A 22485-nucleotide genomic window follows, 5' to 3' on the forward strand; every position below is an offset into this window, starting at 1 on the left:
TCAGAACATATATTTAATGGAAATGCAAAACAACATTTTGATGCCATAAGCGGTGAGATAGAGCGTATATATATATGAGAGCAACCCCTATATATACGTATATATCCCTTATATATACGTATATATCCCCTATATATACGTATATATCCCTTATATATATATATGAGCAACCCCTATATATACCTATGTATATGGACTATGAAAGTTACCTTAGGATGCTTTTTACACGCGTGTACCAATTACAAAAGGAAGAGGCACCACTCAAACGGTGTCGTTAGTAGATGGCGGTTCGGCCGTTTCTTTAGCCGGAAGCTCGGCTAAATCTAGCGCTGGGTCTCCGTGCACCTGCGGGTCCCTCACGGCCAACACCAGCAGGGCCAGCAGCAGCGGGTAGCTTACGGTAATGAGCGCCCAGCTCACAATGAGCTCGCGCAAGAAGAAGACACCCCGCGCGTCGACGTTCCAGGCCACTGCCGCGCCTGCGCTCTGCACGCCCCTGTAAAACCCGCTGTAGCGGCTCAGTGTCTGGGCCTCGTCGGTCATCGCGCCTATTGTCCAGTAGATCATGGTCTGAAACATGGCGTCTAGCAGGCCGTAGGAGAAGTAGAGCACAAAAGGTCCGGCGTAGGCTCGCCCGTCTTTGAAATCCAGCTTGGGCACAATCGGTTTGGTTCTGGAGTAGCGTAGCTGGTTGGCCAAGCCGCCCCCCCAGATGCAGGTGGACAAAACCACCAACAACCCGCAGCTTATTAAGCCTCTGGTCCGCCGGCGCTGGTGGCTATGATCTAGGACATAGCCAATGGACACTGAGCCCAGCATTTGAACCGCCCAGTAGAAAGCGTTGTTGAAGGCCCTTGTCCGGACGTTGAAGAGCTGGCGGTTCACGTTGTTGAACAGGTAACTGTAGAAGAAGTTGCTGGCAAAGCAAGCGGGCGCCAGCAGCAGCATTCGCCAGTCGCCGAAGAGTTTGAGCACTTGTAAGGCCTCCGAACGGACGTCGCCGTGGCGCACCGTTGCCACACGGCTGCCGTCTTCTCTGATGACCCACTCCGGCTTTGCCAGCGTGAGCGTGAGGAGGGTGCCCAGGCCCATCACCACCATGAAAGCTATGTAGGTCTGGTCATTGACGAAGCCGTAGCTGCTGTGGTAGTTGAGTGCAAATGGGATGAAACCGCCGGCGACGCCGCCAAAGTTGAAGATGCTCCAGAAGAGAGAGATGTACATGCCTTTGCGATCATCAGTAGGGTAGGCGGTCAACATTGCGCCTTGGCCGGTCCACAGCAACCCGGCACCCATGCCTAGCAGGGCGCCTGCTGCTGTAACAAAGGCCTGGTCAGAGTGGTGGTTGTAGTAGAGGAAGGAGCCCACGTAGAGGATGTAGAAGGTACAGCCAAAGAAGAGGGTTTTATGCGGGCCGAGGAGGTTGTAGATGCCGCCGCCGAGGAGGCCGAAGACGGCGAAGGTGGCGAAGAGGGCGGTGAGGCCGTTGTTGGCGGCCTGGGGGTCTTGTTGTCCGCCAGCCCCCATGCCATTGACGGCGTTGAACATGCCCGGACAGCAGAAGCATATGAAACCGATGAGGGAGATTTGGAAGAAGGGCGTGTAATAGTACTTGGAGAGGAAGGGGAACCAGTTGACGAGGCGGGAGGCGGAGGCAGGGGCGGAAGAATCCATCTCTGGACGAAGTATTGTGACAGTCTTGGCATCACACGCTAGCTTTTATGTACCGGGCCCTCGATCACGTACAGCCTACAAGCGGAGGAGGAGTCTGCAATTGTAATCACCCACGTCCATTTCTGCCACCCACCGCGAGAGTGAACGGCCCGCCAATGGGCTCACTTTTTAAAACAAAGTTCACGAGATCGTGAGATGATCGGAGTGTTTCTATCATACACGGAAATATAATGCAAAACGTTCGTGTGGTTGCTCTCACTAAGGGCCTGTTCACACAACCCCATCGACGACAAACTAGATTTCACTTTACACCTCTCTCTCAGAACCACGTCAGCAAAATTCATTCTTAAACAGGGCCGTACGAGCCAGTCGAGTTCCTTCTCAAAAATCAAAGTGGTTCCCAACCACTTGGTAACTCGTTGAGTACTCGAGCTACCGCGTGAACAGGCCCTTTGGGAGGATTGATGTGCGTATAAGATTCGAGTCAATGGGTGTGAAAAGCATGGAGGCGTTCAAATTTTATATTCCCATGTCATACATCGTGAATATTTTAAAGTACTCGGTCAATCTACCATTTTGTTATTATGGAAACTAAAAATGAAGCTTTCTAACGTGCTAGAAATATTTCCCATGGAAGCATTAATGCATGCCATCTCATTATAAATTGCAATCAAGCATAGTGACCTCTAGTAATGTCTAAGTTTAACCTTTTCCAAAGCCCTTGTTATTGTTTGTATAAACTATGAATCTAGCACACTTTCCACTTAGAGTAATGTTGACCAACATTTGCACTCTAAGGTGGTAAGTCACATTATGATAATATCCTCTTTTTGACATCCTCCCCCTCCCCAATACACAAGTGGCATACACACCCACATACAACAAGAGAGAGAGAGAGAGAGAGAGAGAGAGAGAGGTATTAACGTCGGTAGAATGCAACACATACCTCTAACTTAATCTTTAGAAGTTCAAACTAGCAAATTCCTCATGCATTAAAATTAGAAGCTTGTTACATAGTCTCTTCAAGCATGTGGCATATGCAAGAAATAAATGAGACCCTATACAACTTTTCCATGTAATGAGTAGGACATAATGAAATTCCACACATTACATGGTGCATCATCATCCCTCAATGATCCACATTTGTTTCCATCACATACTCAAGCTTGATGATATACTTTTCTATATTTGATAGTGATTATTGAACCACACTTCCCTCATGCATAAGATTCAAGACTTTCTTCACAACATGTCAGCTCATCTCAATATGGGACAATCGAAGTGCATGCATCGCCCTTTAACTTTTGGCACATGCTCCTCTTTCACTACTTTTCCTTCATGAATTATATGAGATTGAATAGGCACCTGGCTAGTGAAAGAATCAGCATTTTAATAGAATATTTCAAAGGATCACCCCCCTCTTTAATAGAGAACATCTATAACATGCTTTCCTTATCAAAGCATCCGATAGATCCAAATTGAATAATTTTATAAATCATCACTTTTATCTTTATCAAACTCTTGAACACTTTTCGTGCATCTCAAGTTCAAAGAGATTTAGCCATCAATGCATTTGTTACAAAAGAGATAAAAACAAGGAAAAGGACCACTTGTTGAGGTTTAGTTGCAAGAATCTTCCTTCATGACAAGGGTAACAAGGTAGATCTTTTCTACCATATCAAAAGAGACTCCACATCAATGCATTTGTTACAAAAGAGATAAAACAAGGGAAAGGACCACTTGTTTGAGGTTTAGCTACAAGAATCTACCTTCATGACTAGGGTAACAAGGTAGATATTTTCTACCATATCAAAAAGACTCCACCTCAATGCATTTGTTACAAAAGAGATAAAACAAGGGAAAGGTCTACTTGTGCTGAGGTTTAGTTACAAGAATCTACCTTCATGACTAGGGTAACAAGGTAGGGCGATTTTTTTGCGAGCTTAGCATGCGAGCTTTCTAGAGCATCTAGCAATTTTGTAAGGAAGGCCACATGCTTTTCTTCCAAATATTTTACTAGGATACCTCAATTCAGTAAACATTATTTAATGTTGTGGTACCCTAGAAGCAAATAAATTTTTGCGTATTGAAAAAACATCGCAATGGCAAGTGGACATATTTACATAATCAAAACCATAATAAGTAGGATTATGTCATCCCAAAATTATTCAACTATTTAAAGCCATAGAACCCTTGAAGCAAATATATTTTTGCATATTGAAAGGACTTGGCAATGGCAAGTGGACATATTTACATAATCAAAAACATAATAACTAGGATTATGTCATCCCAAAAATTATTCAATTATTTAATACCCTTGAAGCAAATATATTTTTGCATATTGAAAGAACTTAGCAATGGCAAGTGGATAGATCTACACAATCAAAAATATAACAAGGCTTATGTTATCTAAAAAATTATTCAACTATGGCTGTCCCAATATCAACTCTACATTGTCCAAAAAACTATATTATCTTAAGTGCCAAAAAATTGTCCAAGCATAAGCGTAAGTGTCATAAGAGTAGGTCTTCTGTTTTCCACCAAAAACTATATAATCATAAGTGCCAAAAATTGTGTCATAAGAGTATGTCTTCTTTTTTCCACCAAAAGTAATATCACAAATAGGTCCGTGGACATGAGAGAGCTTGCCTCACATTATGATTTGGTATATTTGCCTAGTGCATAAACATGTTTTCATTCTGATGAATCTCCAAAACTCGCATGAATATGTAGTATACGTGTTTGCATGCCACATAAGACTTTTTTCTTTGTACACGTTTCTAAAAATCTGTACATGTACACCAAGGTTGAGACTGTATATGCACTTCATAAGACTTCTTATCTGATCCATCTTGTTCTATCTCAAATATCTCATGCTCATATTGACTAACAACCTTTTGAATCAATACTGCTTAATCCATTGTTAATGTAGAATCTATACTCCTTTCTACTTCTCTTGAAATGCATGCTCGCCATTTCATATGAACTCCGCTTCTCCCAACTGAGTCCATGCCCATCCTATTGAATTCACTCATAGGAGCCTTCAATGGAGCACTACCAGTACCTTCCCCTGTGCCTTCACCTATGATGTTTGATGTTTCCATCTCACGATGTGGTGACATTCCAATAGCTACACCATCTGTAGTGGCCAACCTCAAACCAACACGGACCAATGTATTTACCTCTTCTTAAGTCAATTTTGATCCCTCCTTAATGGGCCAAATAGAAGGCAAAACTGGTATGGGTGAGATATTTCTATTTGCTTGCCAAGAGTGCATTACATCATCGAGGAAAAACCACATGAATTGTGGCATCTTGCCCCCTGGTCGTCCTGGATGATTTCTCTTTGAAAAGAAACATGGACATGACACACCTATAGAATAATTGTGGATGATTTTATTACATTTTTTCCTCCTTGTTCCTTCAATGATCCACCATGGGCATTTCACCTTACTATCTAAAGGTTTCCTCCTAATTTCCCACTCTGTTCGATGAATGGGCTGCTCGATAACACACCTTCCATCCAACATACAATGGAGTTGTGATGTTGGTGTGTCATGTTCAAGCATTGTATCTTGCTCTGCAAAAAAAGATTCTCCTTGTTCAGCCCCTTGGTTGTCTATTTTTATTTTCATAATTCTACTCAAGACGATGGGAATTGTTATCCTCCACATTAACCACATGAGATGGCATTCTTTTGTGACACACGGTTTCCCTATCACCTTCTAATAACTCAATGTCTTGATGAATTAGTGTGTTAACCACATATTGGTTAACACATTCCTATGATAACTATGTCCGCACACTTATGTAATGGGCACCGGCACTATATATTGTAAATCCCATCATTTGATGAGGGAAACACCCTAAAGACGCTCCCAAGAATTGAGCTTCGATGGACAGACAAGAGGATCTTGGTCAGTTGGCCAAAACAAACCATAGAGAAAAGCCTTGTAATTATATTTTGGGCGCTCCAGGTCACTTACTCTCAGCAAGTAGCCTCGTGGTTGGTGGGAAAAGGCTTGGAAGTATAAAAGCCAATTTCTCTTGTTTGTAACTCATTCTCCCATTCGTGCAATAGAAGTGGAGTATTCTCTCTCTCCCTCTCTCTTGTAACTCTAATCTAGCATGTGTGGTGTGCTTAGGGTCAAGGTTAGTGCTAATCACTTATTCCCTCTTGGTTTCCTCTTGCTTCCTCTCTCTCTCTCTCTCTCTCTCTCTCTCTCTCTCTCTCTCTCTCTCTCTCTCTCTCTCTCTCTCTCTCTCTCTCTCTCTCTCTTTCTTGAGTGATTAGGCTAACCAATGCGATCCTCTTCTGCAGAGATCCCACATGAGAGAGCTTGCATCACCCATTGGATTAGAGCAACTCTCTCAGTGTGACAATGAGTGTGGGAGGACGACGGTGACAAGCGACTACGGTGGAGCTCTTGAGTCATGCTCGAGCTCGGCGAGACAAATAAGCAACTTCCCATGACACATTAGGGTAGGGTTTCCTTAACAACTTTGGCACCGCTGTTGCCGGGGAGCGCCCAATCCACTACTTGTTTATGCCATCTTTGATTCAAATCCGACAGAGCCTCCATAGCCCAGTGTGCCCGATAAGCTCTTTAGCATGTAGTTTTTTTGATTTTTTGATGTTTTTCTTGGTTGTTTTTTATGTTTTTGTTGTGATTCATGTATAGCTTTGTATTGAGAGTAGGATTACTACTTGTTTGAGTGAAAAAAAAAACTTGAGATTTGGGTGATTAGAAAGCCTAATCAAGAGGGTTTTTGCTTACACCTAGACCATTTTTTCTTAATTTTTAGCTTAATCTTGTTTCTTTTGCTTAATTCCTTTATGTAGGTAGGTTAGCATTGTTAGATAGAACACTAATCCATCAAGAAACCTCAAAAAAACATAAATTATCTCTTAATTTTTACTAACTATCATTAATCTCCTAGTTAGTGTGATTAGTGGACTTAAAGAGAGCAAAAAACCAAAAACTCAATCCTAATTTCTTGTAAATAGACTAATTGGAGTACTTGCCTTGACCCAAATCTATGTTTGTCCACTCCAATTAGGCCTTAATTAGCAAGAATTAGCACTAATTTGGTTTCTTTTGTCTAATTTTTCTCTTTTGAGTGGATTAATTAGATACCTACTTAGTGAGATTATTTAGAGGTAATCACATCTTTGGATCAGCCTAAACATTGCTAATCCACTATCAAATTCCCATGTTGACTTTGATCTTCAAAGGTGGGGTTGTGAGGTGGTGCAAAAGGGCCATATTGTTAGACTGCTTGGTGTTCCTTTTGGCGTTGGACTTACTAATAAACAGTTGGTAATGTGGGCTCATTAATAGATTTTTGGATAAATTGAAAAAGTGGGAAGGCTTGAAAGTTTCTTTCCATAACAGGGTTGATATCTGCAATTCAGGTTCTGAATGCTTATGTCATGTTTCTAAGTCATGTGCTAAAGTTTGGAAAGTGTCATTGGAAGAAAATCATTGGCCCTATTAGAGATTTTCTGTGAAGAAATGGCAATGGTAAGAAAAGAGTCCCTACTTGGCTTGCTTGGGATAAAGTGTCAGTTCCTAAAAAGGAAGGGGGCATTGGTATCATTCATTTGCCCCCTCATTGTGTTGCTATAGAAGGACTCTGATGCTCCCTAGGTTTTTATCTCAAAATGCCACTTGGGCTTTCATGATGAGGGAACTAGTGGAGATGGCTGATGTTATACCTAAGGGCAGATGGGGGAACCTAAACTAGAAGGATAAAATTTTCTTATTTGCCCCTCTGAAGATAGATTTTTACAAACTGCTATGCAATTGTTGGATGAATAACTTGGGTTTCATAGTTTGGGATGGTGGTGGAAGGGTAACAGGCAATTCCATGCTGTCTTTGGATCTATGGTGGACACATAAGTTTAGTCCCCCTCTAGCTTCACTTGATACATCTATGGTTGGCAAAGAATCTTAACAATAAACACATTAGATATATGGCTGACTGGGATAGGGATCTAGCTAGGTGGAAAGAGGTGAACCTCTTATCTTTGGAATTTCAACTAACTAGGAGGGAGAGACTTGATGGCTCAGGTGTTGGAGGTGTTGCATAGTGAATTATGTTCCATAGCAAACTGACACTTTAGTCTGGATCAAGGATTGGACTTGGATCAATGGTGTCAAATTAAAGGAGGGAAAAAGTAGGGACATTTATGCACTAATGAGAAAGGGGGATGCCGATGTGTTGTATTGTAATAAAATATGGAATGTAAAATGGAGTTCCTCTAGTTGGAAAAAGAGATTGAACTTGATCTGGGATTATCAAGTCCCTAGGAAATTCCAAGTTTTTCTGCGGAAGGTATGCATGTGGGCATTACCTATTGGTTATAAACTGCAAAAGAGAAACATGGCTAGTGGCATTTGCCCTAGGTGTAGGTCTTCAATCGAAGATGGCAAACATGTGTTTTGGGAATGCCGAGCTATAAGGAGCACCTAGTGCAAAATGACTAAATGGATAGAGAAGGGGCTGAACATGCAAACTTATTGGGAGGACTGGATACTTGGTAAGTGGTCAGTTAGTGATGAACTCAGTGGGCTGGTGTTTAATATTATCAGAACTTGCATCTTATGGGAAATCTGGACTAGCAGGAATGCAATTGTATTCTTGAGGGCTACATGTACAGGATTGCAAGAGTTAGAGAGCTGATGCATTTAAATGTGTGTGCATGTGCTGGTCTATATGTGATGTGAATAAAATTAGGTCTCCTGAGTTGGATTTGTTGATTTAGAACCTGCAGAGGAATATGCTGTGAATGTTGCCCTGATTCTTTATAAGCTTCAAACATACTAGGATTCTTCCCCTAATGATGGATTGTTGCAGGTGAGATGTTGGATTGAGAAGAAAAGGCCCTCCTAAATTTGGACCTAAAACTCAGAGGTGGTACTGCAAGGAAAAACAAGCTAACCACACATTTGTTGCCTTCATTGTGGAAATCATTTTAAAGTTTCAAGTTATTTTGGGGTACTCTTTTACCACCAGACAAAGTATAGGGACAATGACTTGTGGTGAGCTAATCTAATGTGATTCATTAGCCTTTGATCCTTACAAACAACATCAACATTTTAGAGGCAAGCTTGGTCAATACTGTGGATGTGCAACATCAACACTTAGAGGAAAGTATGGCCAATGTAATGCACATGCTTCATCAAGAAGATCTACAGCCTTCAGAGAGGTGTTGTCAGACCAAGTGAAATTCAACATACGCGACCGTGGTAATTCTTTTCACTGTGGGGAAACAGAGCGGCCTTCACAGCTTTCATGCTAAGTTCAACACAAGCTTCTCTGTAACCTCCAAAGCTACAGAGAGACAACACTCAGCAGATCACCGCTTCTGCGAGGGAAACTAGTGCAAGGCGTGCATCACAGGCACATATTTTACAAGCTCCTTGGTGACCACCGCGTTCAGCACGACTATCGTAAATTTCACAAGCTCCATGGCGACGGGGACATCAGCACAAGGAAGCTAATCATTTACTTATACGCCAAGGCAGCAAGTTCTCATATGTCTCAGTTCCTGCATTCCCGTCTTCACAAAAGGAGAAACTTGAGCTTTGCTTGCGGCAAACGGGATCCAAGAGTTGAGCAATGCTGCCTTCGAGAGGATGGCCATGTTCATGCTCATGTTCACCACGGAGACTCGAAAGAAGATATTCTTTTGGAGGCGTGTATGCATGAAGCAGTTACCGTCATCACAACACATTATTCAGACTAGAAAAAAAAAACGCACGCATTCAGTGGAAGCGTGGACGTATGAAAACGGAACAACTCACAAGCAGTTACCGTCAACAACGCATCTCTCAGCAGGCGTCTCAGTAGCAGGTTTTACATCGTGGCTCATAATGAAAGAAGACACGACATTGCCAAGTGGGCTTCCGGCAGTAGCTAAAGTACTGCAACGATGTCTTAGTAAATTGACCGACGACGGCTCAGATCCGCCGCAGAGGGAACACCCGAGCAGTGACGGACACAAACTAACAGTTGCAAACAGAGAGAGAAAAAAGTCTTGCAGCATATCACAGGCATAGCACCGTATCACAGGCGCAACTCTCATTCGGAGATCACAGCTTGCAGCGCACTTGCTCACAAGTAGGTCACCGCACTCACAGGTGCAACTCCATGAGATCACAAGCGAAACGTGAGCTACTGTTGGAGCAACTTTGCCTTTTGCTTCAGCCGTCTAAGCTAGAAGAGAATCATCGACGCATCATCAGCAGCAGAAGTTAATCTCCTTTCTAAGAGGAGTTCCCATCTATGAGCGACAGGCAAAATCGTTGGCTAGCGTGTAGGTCTCATTGCACATACGCGCGCAGAGTTCATTCAGATTTTACAAGTTCAACAAAGGCTTCCTCACGCAGAGATCTTCAAAACGTTACAGTCTAGCATGTAGACAACAAGGAAATTTATATATTTTTTTTAAATCAGCGCATCGTGGAGGGTAGGGTAGAATGCATCATTGTGATCTCACGGAAGCTCTCAACAATTAGCTTTAGCAAAGCTCGTTGCTGGGCTCTTGCCTTGCATACGTGGTACCCCGCAGGCCGGCGGTCACCAGTCAATGACCGGTGACGGGCCCATTTGTAGACATATGTCCATAAGATGTTATGGATATGTGTGTATATCACAAGTGTGTGCGTGGTGTAGTGGATAGGAGCTGCGCCTCTTGTGGCAGGGACCTAGGTTCGAATTCTAGCAAATGCACCGACATATGGACGTGTGTTCATAACTCTTTTGCACCATTGTCTAGAGATCGAGGCGGTCACCAACTAGGTGACTGCTCATGCTAGGGCCCGCGGGGTGCCACGTACACAAGCACCCCAAAATCTTACGTGAGCCTCGTTGCTGCTATGCTGAGGAGCTAAACATGAGAGTCCTCAGCAAAACATGAGAGTGGGATAAAAAGATAGTATGGCCCTATGGTTGCTAACGTGGAAGAAAGGAGAGAGGAAAAAATGCCACCAGCGTGAGGGAGAAGAGAAGCCTCACTTGTGTTAAAAATCTTTAGGGTTTTGTTTTCTTTCTTTAACCTTCCACACCTAAGCCCTTTTGTCCCATCCACACATCCTTCCACATTCTCACTATGCCCATCCACATTTTGTACCCATTCATGCATATTTGGACCTTAGGGAACATTTACATGCGTTGAAGTTGTTTTGGTTTATGCACATATCATGCGTAATGTGGGTGCTTTAGCACATGGTGGGCTTGATTCATACAGTTGAGACGTGTGAGGTGTGATTCATACATTTAGCATTTGTGGAGCGTCTTCACAAATTTTTGGGTTTGTTGGGGTTTTTCACATGTTTTTTTTTACGCATTATGGGCCATCTTCACACAAGTACATTTATGTGAGGTGTTCGCACGCTTCAAGCTTACATTGGTGATTATTCACATGCATTGTGTGAGGTCTTGGTGCATTGTTCACACGTTTGGGGACTTGGTGAGTTTATTCAGTTCTTGGATGGCGCCGAGGTACAACATTGTGTACGTTAACCATGCAGGCGAGCTATATGCATATCATGATAATCATATGTTTAGCTCAAATGAGCAAGCAACATTATCATGTTATTCTGATGAGCACACGGTTTTGTACATGTGTACGTCTCTCCATTCCTTTGTGTATGGGATCAGACGAGAAGCTATGTAGCCTACTTGGATTTCATTGATTGATTTGGGACTCTTTGCACATACCAGCACTTCTGGGAGGAGTGGTATGCGTGCAAGTATGGGTTTGATCCGTATCATTCCACCGAGGATAATGATGATGTTTATGCCACGACTATAGATGATTATATGGGTGATGATGATCGTAGTGATCATTCATGGGATACATTTTTTGAGTTATGGCATGATAGGTTTGGATCCTTGGAGGACATGGATCGAGCATGCTGGCACTTTCGTTGCTATCACACAATGGTGTTCGCATGGGCCTTGAGAGCTTCTACGACTCACCCATGACATTGACTAGCCATGATCTCATTAATTCTCATTTACTTAGACTGACTCATTCATTGTATTATGATGGGGATAATGAGGAGGATGTTGTATTGTACACACACACACACACATGATGATATTGATGTATCGCACACACGTACGCATGATGATAGTGATACATGTGCACATGATACCTATGACACATATTCACATGATGATGATGTATCTGATAGTGATAGCGAGGGTGATGTGGGCATGATCTCAAGGGCAGAGATGGTAGCAAGCATACTGAGCATCAACACTTCTTTTGTTGATCATCTTTCCTGCGGATCATGAGGATATTCTAGTTGATCATGGTGACATTTTAAAGGATTATGTGCATTTGATTAGTGACGCATCCATTAGTGCATTTGGGATGGGTGTATCCATTAGCACACTTGAGGATAGTGATACTCCACATACGAGCCACGGAGACACCTACGAGCATAGGCATGAGTTACTATTGTTAGATACATCGCGCTATTCTTTTGGGATTTCTATTTATGGAGATATCGCTAATAGGACCACTACTCCTAGTATTCACAGCATTCCTGGCACTATTCATGTGGATAGAGTTCATGTATTTGAGCAGTTAGGGATAATGAATGAGAGTAGTGATGATTTCATTGATGTGAGACATGGTAGTAGGATTATGCATATTGACCATTTTCATAATAGATCGTATGGCATAGATCTTGAGAGATTTACATTTGATTTAGACACCTCCTTAGATCCTGTATTATTGGAGATAGATGTATCATGGGATTAGGCCACATAAGGGCATCATTGTTGATGGAGATAGACTATGTTATGAGGATAACCTTGGAGGCCTTGGGGATGCCATAGATGATGACTTAGGAGATGATACCATTTATCTTTCATGTGAGGATACCTCTTTATTTTTCAGTGATGATTATGATGATGCTGATGATTATATTGATATCTTAGATCATCATACACAAATAGAGGGTTTTGCACACATGAGGAGGTAGTGTATGGTTTGGCTCATGCCCATATACCTATTGACGTAGTGGATCATGTCTTTGACATTTTGAGTGATGCTACCTGGTATGACGGCATTGGTACACTCTTACCCTCGCAACACAATGCTGACCTTGAGATATGTTCTTTTGGCTCCTACGGATGTCGACCCGAGCCTATGTTCTTTGGAGCATTCTTTGCCACTTGAGGAGCATAGTTTTTGGATATGTGGCTCGACATTCAGATGTACCTATGACATATCTCAGTCTTGGCCTACACGATGTCTCTTTTATGCCAAAGACCATTTGACATTCTGGCTAGGAGTTTCAAACTTTTTCGATGGATACCTTTCGTGCCAGATTTACACTGTGGTCGTGAGGATGGGATTACGAGTTTCCCTTTCGACCCTGGAGCTACTATTTATTTAGAGTCGAGCTTTCCTTTTGATCCAGGCGCTACTACCATCTCAGCTTTGATGGTTCGGGATATATACCGTACATGTCCTTTTGATCTTGGAGGATACTTGACTAGCTTCGTCCATCAATAGTGGTTCCTTATCCTCTGCACTTGCACCAAATTATCGTGGGACCATTGCCTTGAATTTTGCATGCCTCGTATTTCCTTTCGATCCAGGTGGTTACATAGATAGCCTCATCATTGACAAGAGCCCTTTATCCTTTCCATTTTACCCTGGGGGTCATAGGATTCATGTATGGGTCTTCTGCTACATCGACATTCAGTCATGGATGTGATTTTTGGCTTTTGAACATAGCCACTTGTATATGTCTTTTCTTTGGGCATGACCACCCTTTGATTTTGAGGAAAAAATCATTGTATGAGGGGATGATTTGCAATGAAGTAGATTTGGTTGCACATGCACATGAGGAATGGGGCCTAGGCACTTGGGCTTAGGGTCATTTACATGTGTGACTTTTGGGGGGCCTTGGGCTATATTAGGCATAGGGCTCATGGGCATTGTACCTTTCTTATCGTATACATTTTGATGAGTACACTTACTCTTTGGAGCTCTAAGCTTCCACATGTGGTAGACTTCTCCCTCTTGAGATGTCAGGATGGTGACCCACACCCATGTTGTCCCTCCATGCCTTGAGTGGCGAACCCTAGTTTCTTGCATTAATCCTTTCTTAGCTTAACCTCAGTCTAATTAATCACGAATCTCAATGTTATCCTCTCCTCTTCTCTTGTGGCCAGTATTGCAGAAGCTCTCATGGCATATTCTCTTTACCATTACTCTTGATAACTTAGGAGACCAAGGTGACCATCCTCAGTGCAATGTGCTATAGAGGTCCCCATTTTGCGCTATTTACTTGGTCATCTACTACACACATCCATTCTTTGCGTAACTTCAAAATTGTTTGAGCCCTCTTAGCAGTGTCTTGTCTATGCATTGAGTAGCCATATTAAATCTCATGCCATTTGGTACAGTAGGCAAGTTGGTACAGTAGGCAAGTTGGTGAGCTGAAAAACCAGCCGGGCTTTTGAGTTTAAATGCACTAAGTTTGAAGTGATTTGAGCTAGATCTGTAGATCAAGCCATGTCTGCTAATCTAGGCCAAGAAGGCTAAGTAAACAACCCCATCAAAAACACATTTTATTTGCTCAATTTCATCCTCTAATATTTAGCCATGTTAATCATTGTGTTAAGCTCTTAATCACTATCATTAACAATCAATTAATAGTAATTAGTAAAAATTAAGCTTATAATTCATCAATTGAGGTTGTTCTACTTTTGAAAAATCATCATTTGCACCAAAATTCATTCACATCTTACTATAATGCATGATTTCCACAAACACCTTGCTTTTTTCACTAGCTTGTTTTTTCTTTGAACTAAGCTTGAATTCATCATTGCACTGCCACTTGTAAAAGGGTTAGACACTGCCTGAGAACTAAAATCAAGGCTCAAGGTAAGACCCCCTTCTCATCACATATGGAGCTAATAGAAGTTGTCTTAAGATTTAATGGTGATGGGTTTTACACATGGCAAAGCAAGACCATATACTTGCTTATGCATAAGGAGATTTGGCACCTAATTGAGGATGAACAAGTGGAGGTTGAGACACTTCAGGAACAACAAAGCAGTGGTTCGGCATTCAACCTTTATTCTTGCATCTCCCTAAGCAGATCTCGGTATGCATAAAGGCTTCCGAAGTGGCTTCGCCATTATCTTCAGTCCGCTTGATGATTCAACCGACATTAGCAAAAAGTTGGACTAAAAAAGGATCCTCTAAAAAGAGCCATATCATCACTTTTTTAGTAAAAGAGGAGACTGTGGTAAACCTTATGTATCTTATGTCAAAACCCTCACGTATTGACATACCGTTGAAAAGACCTTGAAAAGTAAATTCTAAATCTACTACCTCTGACAAATTTGGAGTTGCTATGCTCAAAGTGTCTTCTTTGATAGAGTCACGAGGGACTTCTTTGAGATTGCAGGCCCCGATAGGCGGAGAGATGGTATTTGCAAGTTGTGTGGCCAAGATGGAGCTATTGTTTCTGACACCCCATGTGAGAGCCATTGCCACTGATTTTCTTCAATCCCTTCTCACGGGTGCCCAGTATCCCCACAGGTGGTGGATGTGCACGAGAGGGTCTGGCAGCACACGAGAGAGGTGGTTCTCCCTACTCTCTGGACCTTCTTATTGACTCCCTTCACAACAAGGGAGCTAGCAGGAGCATTGACAACTCTCCTGAGGGGAAAATGCCTGAGGGCAGACAGGCTTCCTTCTTTCTTCGCTACTAGGATCTCATGGAAGGCGGCCATCGATCACCCTTCAAGGAGATTATGATCACAAGCGCCATGCCAGAGATGATTTCAAAGGGTTTGATGAACACTTGATTCCTAAGGAGGGTGGTGACAGATTAAAGACCCATCACCCTCCTTGGATCGTCTACAAGATTTTAACAAGACCATCAGTCGAAGACTTCAGTCTTTCCTCCCTGACTTGATCCATGACACTTAGACAGGTTTTGCTCAGGATTAGAGCATTATGGACAACATCTTCACTTTCTGGGAGGCGACAGCTTCGGCCAGGATGCAATAGCAAGACCTCATTTTGCTCCTCCTAGACTTTAAGAAATCTTATGATAGAGTTGACATGAGCTTTCTAGAGGGCACGATGCACCGGATGGGGTTCCCAATGAAGTGGATCCATGGTGTTTCTGGACTTTACTCAGCCTCTCACAATCAAGTTCTCATTCAGAGGTGACAAATTCCCCCTCTCTCGCTCGGTTCGATAGGGCTGTCCACTGGCACCTTACCTCTTCCTATTTGTCGCCGAGGCTATGAGCAGTTTTCTCTCAGCTCAGGAGATGGGGCTCTAGGGATTGTGTCTCCCCATCCGTACTCAGGAGGAGCTACTAGACTCAGAGTTTATAGATGACACAACAGCATACCTATCCGGAGATATGGAGAATCTCCATATATTTGTAGAGGGAATCGAGATCTTTTCTTGTGCATCAAGAGCGCAGATCAACTAGCACAAGTCGTGTGGTTTTTGGGTAGGCTCTACACCTGCCCCGACTTGGCGCTCAATTGAGGCTTTCCAATGGATCCCCAGGGGCACTCCAATCCACTATGTGGGATGCCAGGTGGGCATCAATATCTCCCTGGAGCAGCAACTCGCCCCTCTTCTCATGAGCATTCATACCCCAAAGACTTACTGATGAGGAGGCAAGAAATATATAAAGATCTAGACAAGGGGCATTACACCACCCTTAGCCTACTACCATAGCTTTTATATTAGAGTTCTGCAAGACTTTCCTTAGTAGCTAGTCAAGTGGTGGGGGCGAACCAGGTCCTTGCCACCATGTGGTACATTACTTCTTGTTAGGCCTTCTCCCAAGCATGCATTGGCCAGCTACAGCAGTTGGTCCCAAACTTCTTATGGGCCGGCAATGATGGGAGACTTGCTAAGGCCAAGATGCCCTGGAGAGTTATCATTCAGTCCGCGACATAAAGGGGACCTAGGCATCATTGACCCCCCCATTCAAAGCCGCACCTTGGTGGGCAAGTTGATTGTTAGAGGAGTCCTTCCAGGTGGTGAGCCTTGGAAGGACTTCTTCTCGGGGGGAGGGGGGGCCTGGCCAATGGATCTTCACAAAGATGTGGGCCCGCAGATTTAGCCCAACCTTTGAGGACAAATCTGTAGCCATCCTACTCCGATCTTAGAGAATCACCTCAGGACGGCCCTTCAATAGTTAGCTCCGGTAGCCTCGGAGGAGCGTCTTCGGGTACCCATGATCCGTTTACCCAGTGGCCATATGTTGGGGCCCGACCTCATTTATTATGGGTAGTGTTGAGCATTAGACCTGCCAGGTCCCTTGGAGATTGGCTTACAGACAAACAGCTTCCCCCAGAGAGAGGGTAGAGATAGACTCGCCTCTACATCGACTCTGCTATTCCCTAGGAGTGGTTAACCCCTATGCCAGACCCGACCCCCCCCCCCTTCAGCAGTGGCTAGGCATGTTTACTAGGCATGATATTCTCTTGGTAGTCCATGGCGCGGATGAGAGTTGTGGTTTGCTCACTTTTTCTATTGGTTCCCATGGCAGATTAGAGAGATCAGAGCCCCCTCTAGATGATTTCAATGGCTGCGCCTTACAAAGGGTGAGGATGATTGGATTTCAAGCACGAGTGACACATTGACCCCCTGTCGGCCAAGGTGGCCAGGGAGAGACTCTGGCGGTTATGGATTTGGGAGAGCCAACCCCTTACGTGCCTCCAGTGGGACCCAGGAGAGTGGACTTGGCATGATCTTGCCGATCAAGAGGAAACTCTAGAAGCCCGTTCTTCGCATACACCATGCGGGTAGGCCACTGGATTCAAATGCCTGAGGTTGAGACACCCCAACAACAACAATACACTGGCTGTCAGAGGACCTCTCACAGTGATTTCTCTCATATTTTTGAAAGAGGCTATGGGACAGTTTTCAACATCAAAAGATCACCCTCTTTTTGGCTATTGATACACATGAGCTTGGCAGTTGACACGTGGTTGGTCATTGGCAACAGCCGACCAACAACTTGTTCCAGGTGCGGCCACCCTCGGAGTCTCAACGACATTGTCTTTAGGATCGCTCGAAGACTAAACAAGTTTGGCAACAGATTCTATGCATTTTCAAGATGGACATGACCTCGATCTGTATCATTTCATGGTGCAGTATCTCTTGAGCCACAAAGGCTGAGTTTGTCATGGCTTATGAGAAGGAAGGCGAGAGGCTAGCCCTTCAAATCTCTCACCTAGCAATACAATATCATTCCCAGTCCCATCTACTATTGAGCACTAGACTTCAAGTTCATACCAAAGTTGGGAGATTTTTAGTAGCATTACAACCTAACATATATGGAGAGCTCGATGCAACAAAGTCATCGAGGGTACCCACACTCCACCTGTGGAGTCCATCAAGAGCATTTGGCTTGACATCATTCATACCCTCCACAAATCAATGGGGGAAGCTGCAAGGTGGCTCTAATCGCATGCAAAAGCAACGAGAAGCTTTCTTGAGGCTCAGGCGACTTGACCCTTTTCTCATAGATAGAGGTGGTGAACCCACTTCACATTACAGACCATCTTTGTAGTTACCCCCTCTCCTCCCGCCTCCCCCTTCCCTCTCCCCTATATGAGATAACCTTCTCCTCATAGAACGTCCAGCCAGAGGAGAAGTGCGTCTTTCTCCACCTTTTGATTCTTTGATCCCCGCCCGTACATGGAGGTAAGTTTAATTAGCTCTTGGTTTGTTTTGGCTCGTTTTGTTAACTAATAGAAGGATCTTTTTTCCTGGGAAAAAAGAGTTATCTTTCCTTCTAAAAGATAGATTCTAACGATTGTAATATAACAATCGTAACATCCATCATACATTCTATCGATCGTAACATCCATGTTATAACATGAATGTCACAATCGTTGGAATCTACCTTTTAGTGAGAAAAGCATAACTTTGAGCGTATTATCTCCAAATTTGTCGAAAGTAGATTTAGAATCTAGTAGCACGAATGTCTCAATTGTTTGAATCTACCTTTTCGTGAAAAAGATAAAACGTTAACATATCAACTCTAAATTTGTTGCGGGTGGTAGATTTAGAATCTACTTTTCAAGTGCTTTCTAACGATATATCACATGTGGAGGTTTTGATAGAAGATACATAAGGTTAACCATGACCCCTTTTTCTTAGAAAAGTGATGGCATGGCTCTTCTTAGAAACCCTTTTTTAGAGTCCAAATTTTTCTTAATGTGTTTGTTCTAACTTGTCCTTGCATTTGACAGTCCTCAGCCAGCCATCATCAATAAGTTTTATGCATTGTAAAGAAGTTCTCCAAAGCAGTAAAGCAAATAATCCTGCTTTTGTGAGGGAGCCCTTAAGTGGGTAGATTGCGACCCAATCTGGTGTCACCTCTTCATATTCTTTGTCTACAACTCTTATCTCTTGTGAATAAAGATTAAAGTGAATTGCTTCATGCTCACTAACATAAAGGTATAAAGAAAGCCTTGTCGTTGTTATGCTACTCTACCATAACAACAGTCCCCACCATAAGCAAACTTTGCTCCCTGTAAGGTTGAAAGTGATCTGCAGCTCTGACAAGTGTTGATAGAAATGTTGTGGCCGCATGGCAGTCATAACAAACCTGGTGAGTTTTGATAACTTGGATGGGTATCCCCTTTGGTGGTATATGCAATGGCCAGCTTCTTACTGCCCACGTCTTTGCATCAAAGAATATGATTCGTGACACCCTATGCAACACTAAGACACACCCTTACTCATTCTGACTACACAAATCTTCTTGCTCATTTAATGTTTTTTTACGCCCAACTTAAATGAACTGGCCGATTCTGTTGGAATCTGTCCACCAACAATGTCTCGGCTTCTTTTACGTTTGTTTTTGGAGTCTCATTGCATCAACTTCCTTCGCATCCTTATGCATGCCAGCATCCGCATAGATGTTGAACATACAAAAATAGGCCGCATCATCCCTTTCATCAAATCGCACTGCATGTTCAAAGGCCTGTCTACCAAGCTCCACATTGCCCCATTTCCGACAAGCACCCAATACAGCATGCCACACCACAAGATTAGGATGGTATGGCATCTTCTTGGTCATTGCAACCACCTTGTCTAATTGGCCTGCACGGCCAAGGAGATCTACCATGCAAGTGTAGTGCTCAAGAGTTGGAGTGATGCCATAGTCTTTACTCATGGCCTCAAAGTATGTCTGCCCATTATCCAATAGACCTGCATGACTGCATGCATTAAGAACACTTTGGAATGTGACCAAATTTGGCTTTATGCCTTCTCCTCTCATCCTGTCAAACATGTGAAAAACATTTTCACTATCTCCTAGCTGGGCATATCCTGATATTATTGCTGTCCAGGAGACATCATCACGAACTGAAAGCTTTTCAAACACTTCCTGTGCTTTTGCCAGCAAGCCACAACTCGCATACATGTTGACTAGTGCACTGCCAACGAAAGAGCCCCTTTGCAGCAACCCCTTTCTAGCAATCTCAGCATGTATTTCTTTGCCCTTGGCTGCAGCTCCTATGCTGCCACAAGCTTTCAAGCTGCAAACAAAAGTGTGAGCATCTGGAGAGATGCCCTCCACTTGCATCTGCTCAAAACAATTCAACGCTTCTTGACCATGCCCATGTTTGGCATATCCTGCAATTAGTGATGTCCATGAGATAGCATTTCGAACCGGAAGCCTGTCAAGCACTTCCTGCGCTTCTGCAAGCAAGTCACAATTGATATACACATCAACGAGCGCATTGCCAACAATGAGATCTCTTTCCAACCCTTTTCTAGCAATCTCGGCATGTATTTCGTTGCACTTGTCTGCGGCTCCTATGCCACCACAAGCTTTCAAGCTGCAAACAAACGTACCAGCATCAGGAGAGACACCCTCATGTTGCATCAGTTCATAACAATTCAGTGCTTCTGTATTACACCCATGTTTGGCATATCCTGCAATTAGTGCTGTCCATGAGACAACATCTCGATCTGTTAGATTGGTAAACACTTCCTGTGCTTTCGTAAGCAAGCCACAATTGGCATACATATCAACTAAAGCGTTGCCAACAATAATATCTCTATACAACCCTTTTCTGGCAATCTCAGCATGTATTTCTTGCCCCTTGTCAGAGGCTCCTATGGTGCTGCAAGCTTTCAAGCTGCAAACAAACGTAACAGCATCTGGACAGATGCCCTCAAGTCGCATCCGTTCCAAGCAGTTCAGTGCTTCCTCACCACTGCCGTGTCTGACATATCCTGCAATTAAAGCATTCCACGAGACTGCATCTCGAACTGGAAGCTTGTCAAACACCTCCTGTGCTTTTGGAACCAAGCCAGAATTGGCATACATTTCCACCAAGGTGCTGCCAACAGAAATATCTTTTTCCAACAACCCCTCTCGGGCAATCTCAGCATGTATTTCTTGACCTTTGTCTGTGTCCTTTATGCTGCCACACGCCTTCAAGCAGAATACATATGTGACAGTATTTGGAGAGACGCCCTCGAGCCGCATCTGTTCAAAACAATTCAGTGCTTCCGCACCATGCCCATGCTTGGCATATCCCGCAATTAGTGCATTCCACAAGACTACATCTCGAACATGAAGCTTGTCAAACACTTCTTGTGCTTTTGCAAGCAAGCCACATTTGGCATACATGTCAACCAAGGTGCTACCAACGAAAAGGTCTTGTTCCAAACCCTTTCTAGCAATGTCAGCATGTAATTTGTGGCCACTTTCCACATCTTTCAGCTTAGCACAAGCCTTAAGTAATGCCACAAAAGTATACCCACTAGGATGCACAGAATCCTTTTGCATTTTCTGGTACAGGATGAGGGCATGCTGTGGCTCCCCACATTTAATGTAGCCTGTGATGAGAGAACACCAGGAAAAGTCATCCCGATAAACCAATCTGTCAAAAACCTGGTGTGCATTGCACATGCTTCCAACTTCCACTAACATTGAAAGCAAGTTGTTTCCAAGTGATCTATGACCTTCCAGCTCATTTTTGTGCATGTAGGCATGCAAGCGCAGGGCATATGCCAACTTTTTCTCTTTTTTGCATTTGTTCAAGATGCATACAAGATTTCCAACTGAAGGCAGCTGGGGCATCCCTTCCAAATGAGTAATTGCCTCCTCTAAGCTAAGCATTTCCCAGCCACTATTCTCTTGTCGCAGCAGTTGTTGTAAATTGGCGTTGTGCCTTTTCTTGCTTGCAGACATTGTTTTCTTGAGCATGTCTTTTACCCAACTTAGACTGTACTTCCCAGCTGGGGACCTTGGCTTTGTCTACTACGCTCCATAATGGTCACATTACACAAGCTAATCGAGAGCTTTACATAGCGTCACCTGCTCCATCAAGAAGCGGCTGTGGATGGTCTTCATGGGCAGCTGTAGCAAGGGCACCTTTTTGACAGGAGCCCCAAATGATTTTCAAAGGTGCTAGTGACCTCTGACATGGCTCTTCCCCTCTCCAACTACCCTGGGATATATAATCTCCCTACAAGAGAAGGGGGACATGGAGGGACACCCCATTCATTTACATGGTTTTATCGCCTCATCAGAAAGGGGCCAGCCATCCCCTTCCTTTACATTACATAACCCTTCCTTTACATGAGATGCCTCATTCAATCACATGGTATTCCCCCCTCCACCAATATGAGCATGAGTAGGACTTCCATAAGAACTCCGTGCTTGAGCTTCTATTAGCTACTGAAGACCAACATAAATGCAGACCAATTCTGTCAAATGCTGGCCTCAGCGGCGATGCACCGGACAGGCACCCATAGATTAC

At 43.5% G+C, this 22485-nt stretch overlaps 1 protein-coding gene and 1 pseudogene across 1 annotated transcript; both read right to left on the reverse strand.

The window, feature by feature from the left end:
- Positions 1-132: 132 nt before the first annotated feature.
- LOC147610398 (UNC93-like protein 1 pseudogene) lies at positions 133-1827 on the reverse strand (annotated as a pseudogene).
- A 17729-nt stretch (positions 1828-19556) lies between these two features.
- On the reverse strand, positions 19557-21914 carry LOC147610399 (pentatricopeptide repeat-containing protein At3g63370, chloroplastic-like). Its single transcript, XM_086786567.1, has 2 exons — positions 21368-21914; positions 19557-21280 (listed from the first exon to the last, which is right to left on the reverse strand). The coding sequence occupies exons 1-2, from the start codon at positions 21912-21914 to the stop codon at positions 19557-19559; spliced, it is 2271 nt and encodes a 756-aa protein (XP_086642693.1).
- Positions 21915-22485: the final 571 nt, after the last annotated feature.

Source organism: Cibotium barometz, chromosome 49 (genome assembly GCF_041138505.1).
Source record: "Cibotium barometz isolate CiBa-2024 chromosome 49, ASM4113850v1, whole genome shotgun sequence".
NCBI lineage: Eukaryota > Viridiplantae > Streptophyta > Polypodiopsida > Cyatheales > Cibotiaceae > Cibotium > Cibotium barometz.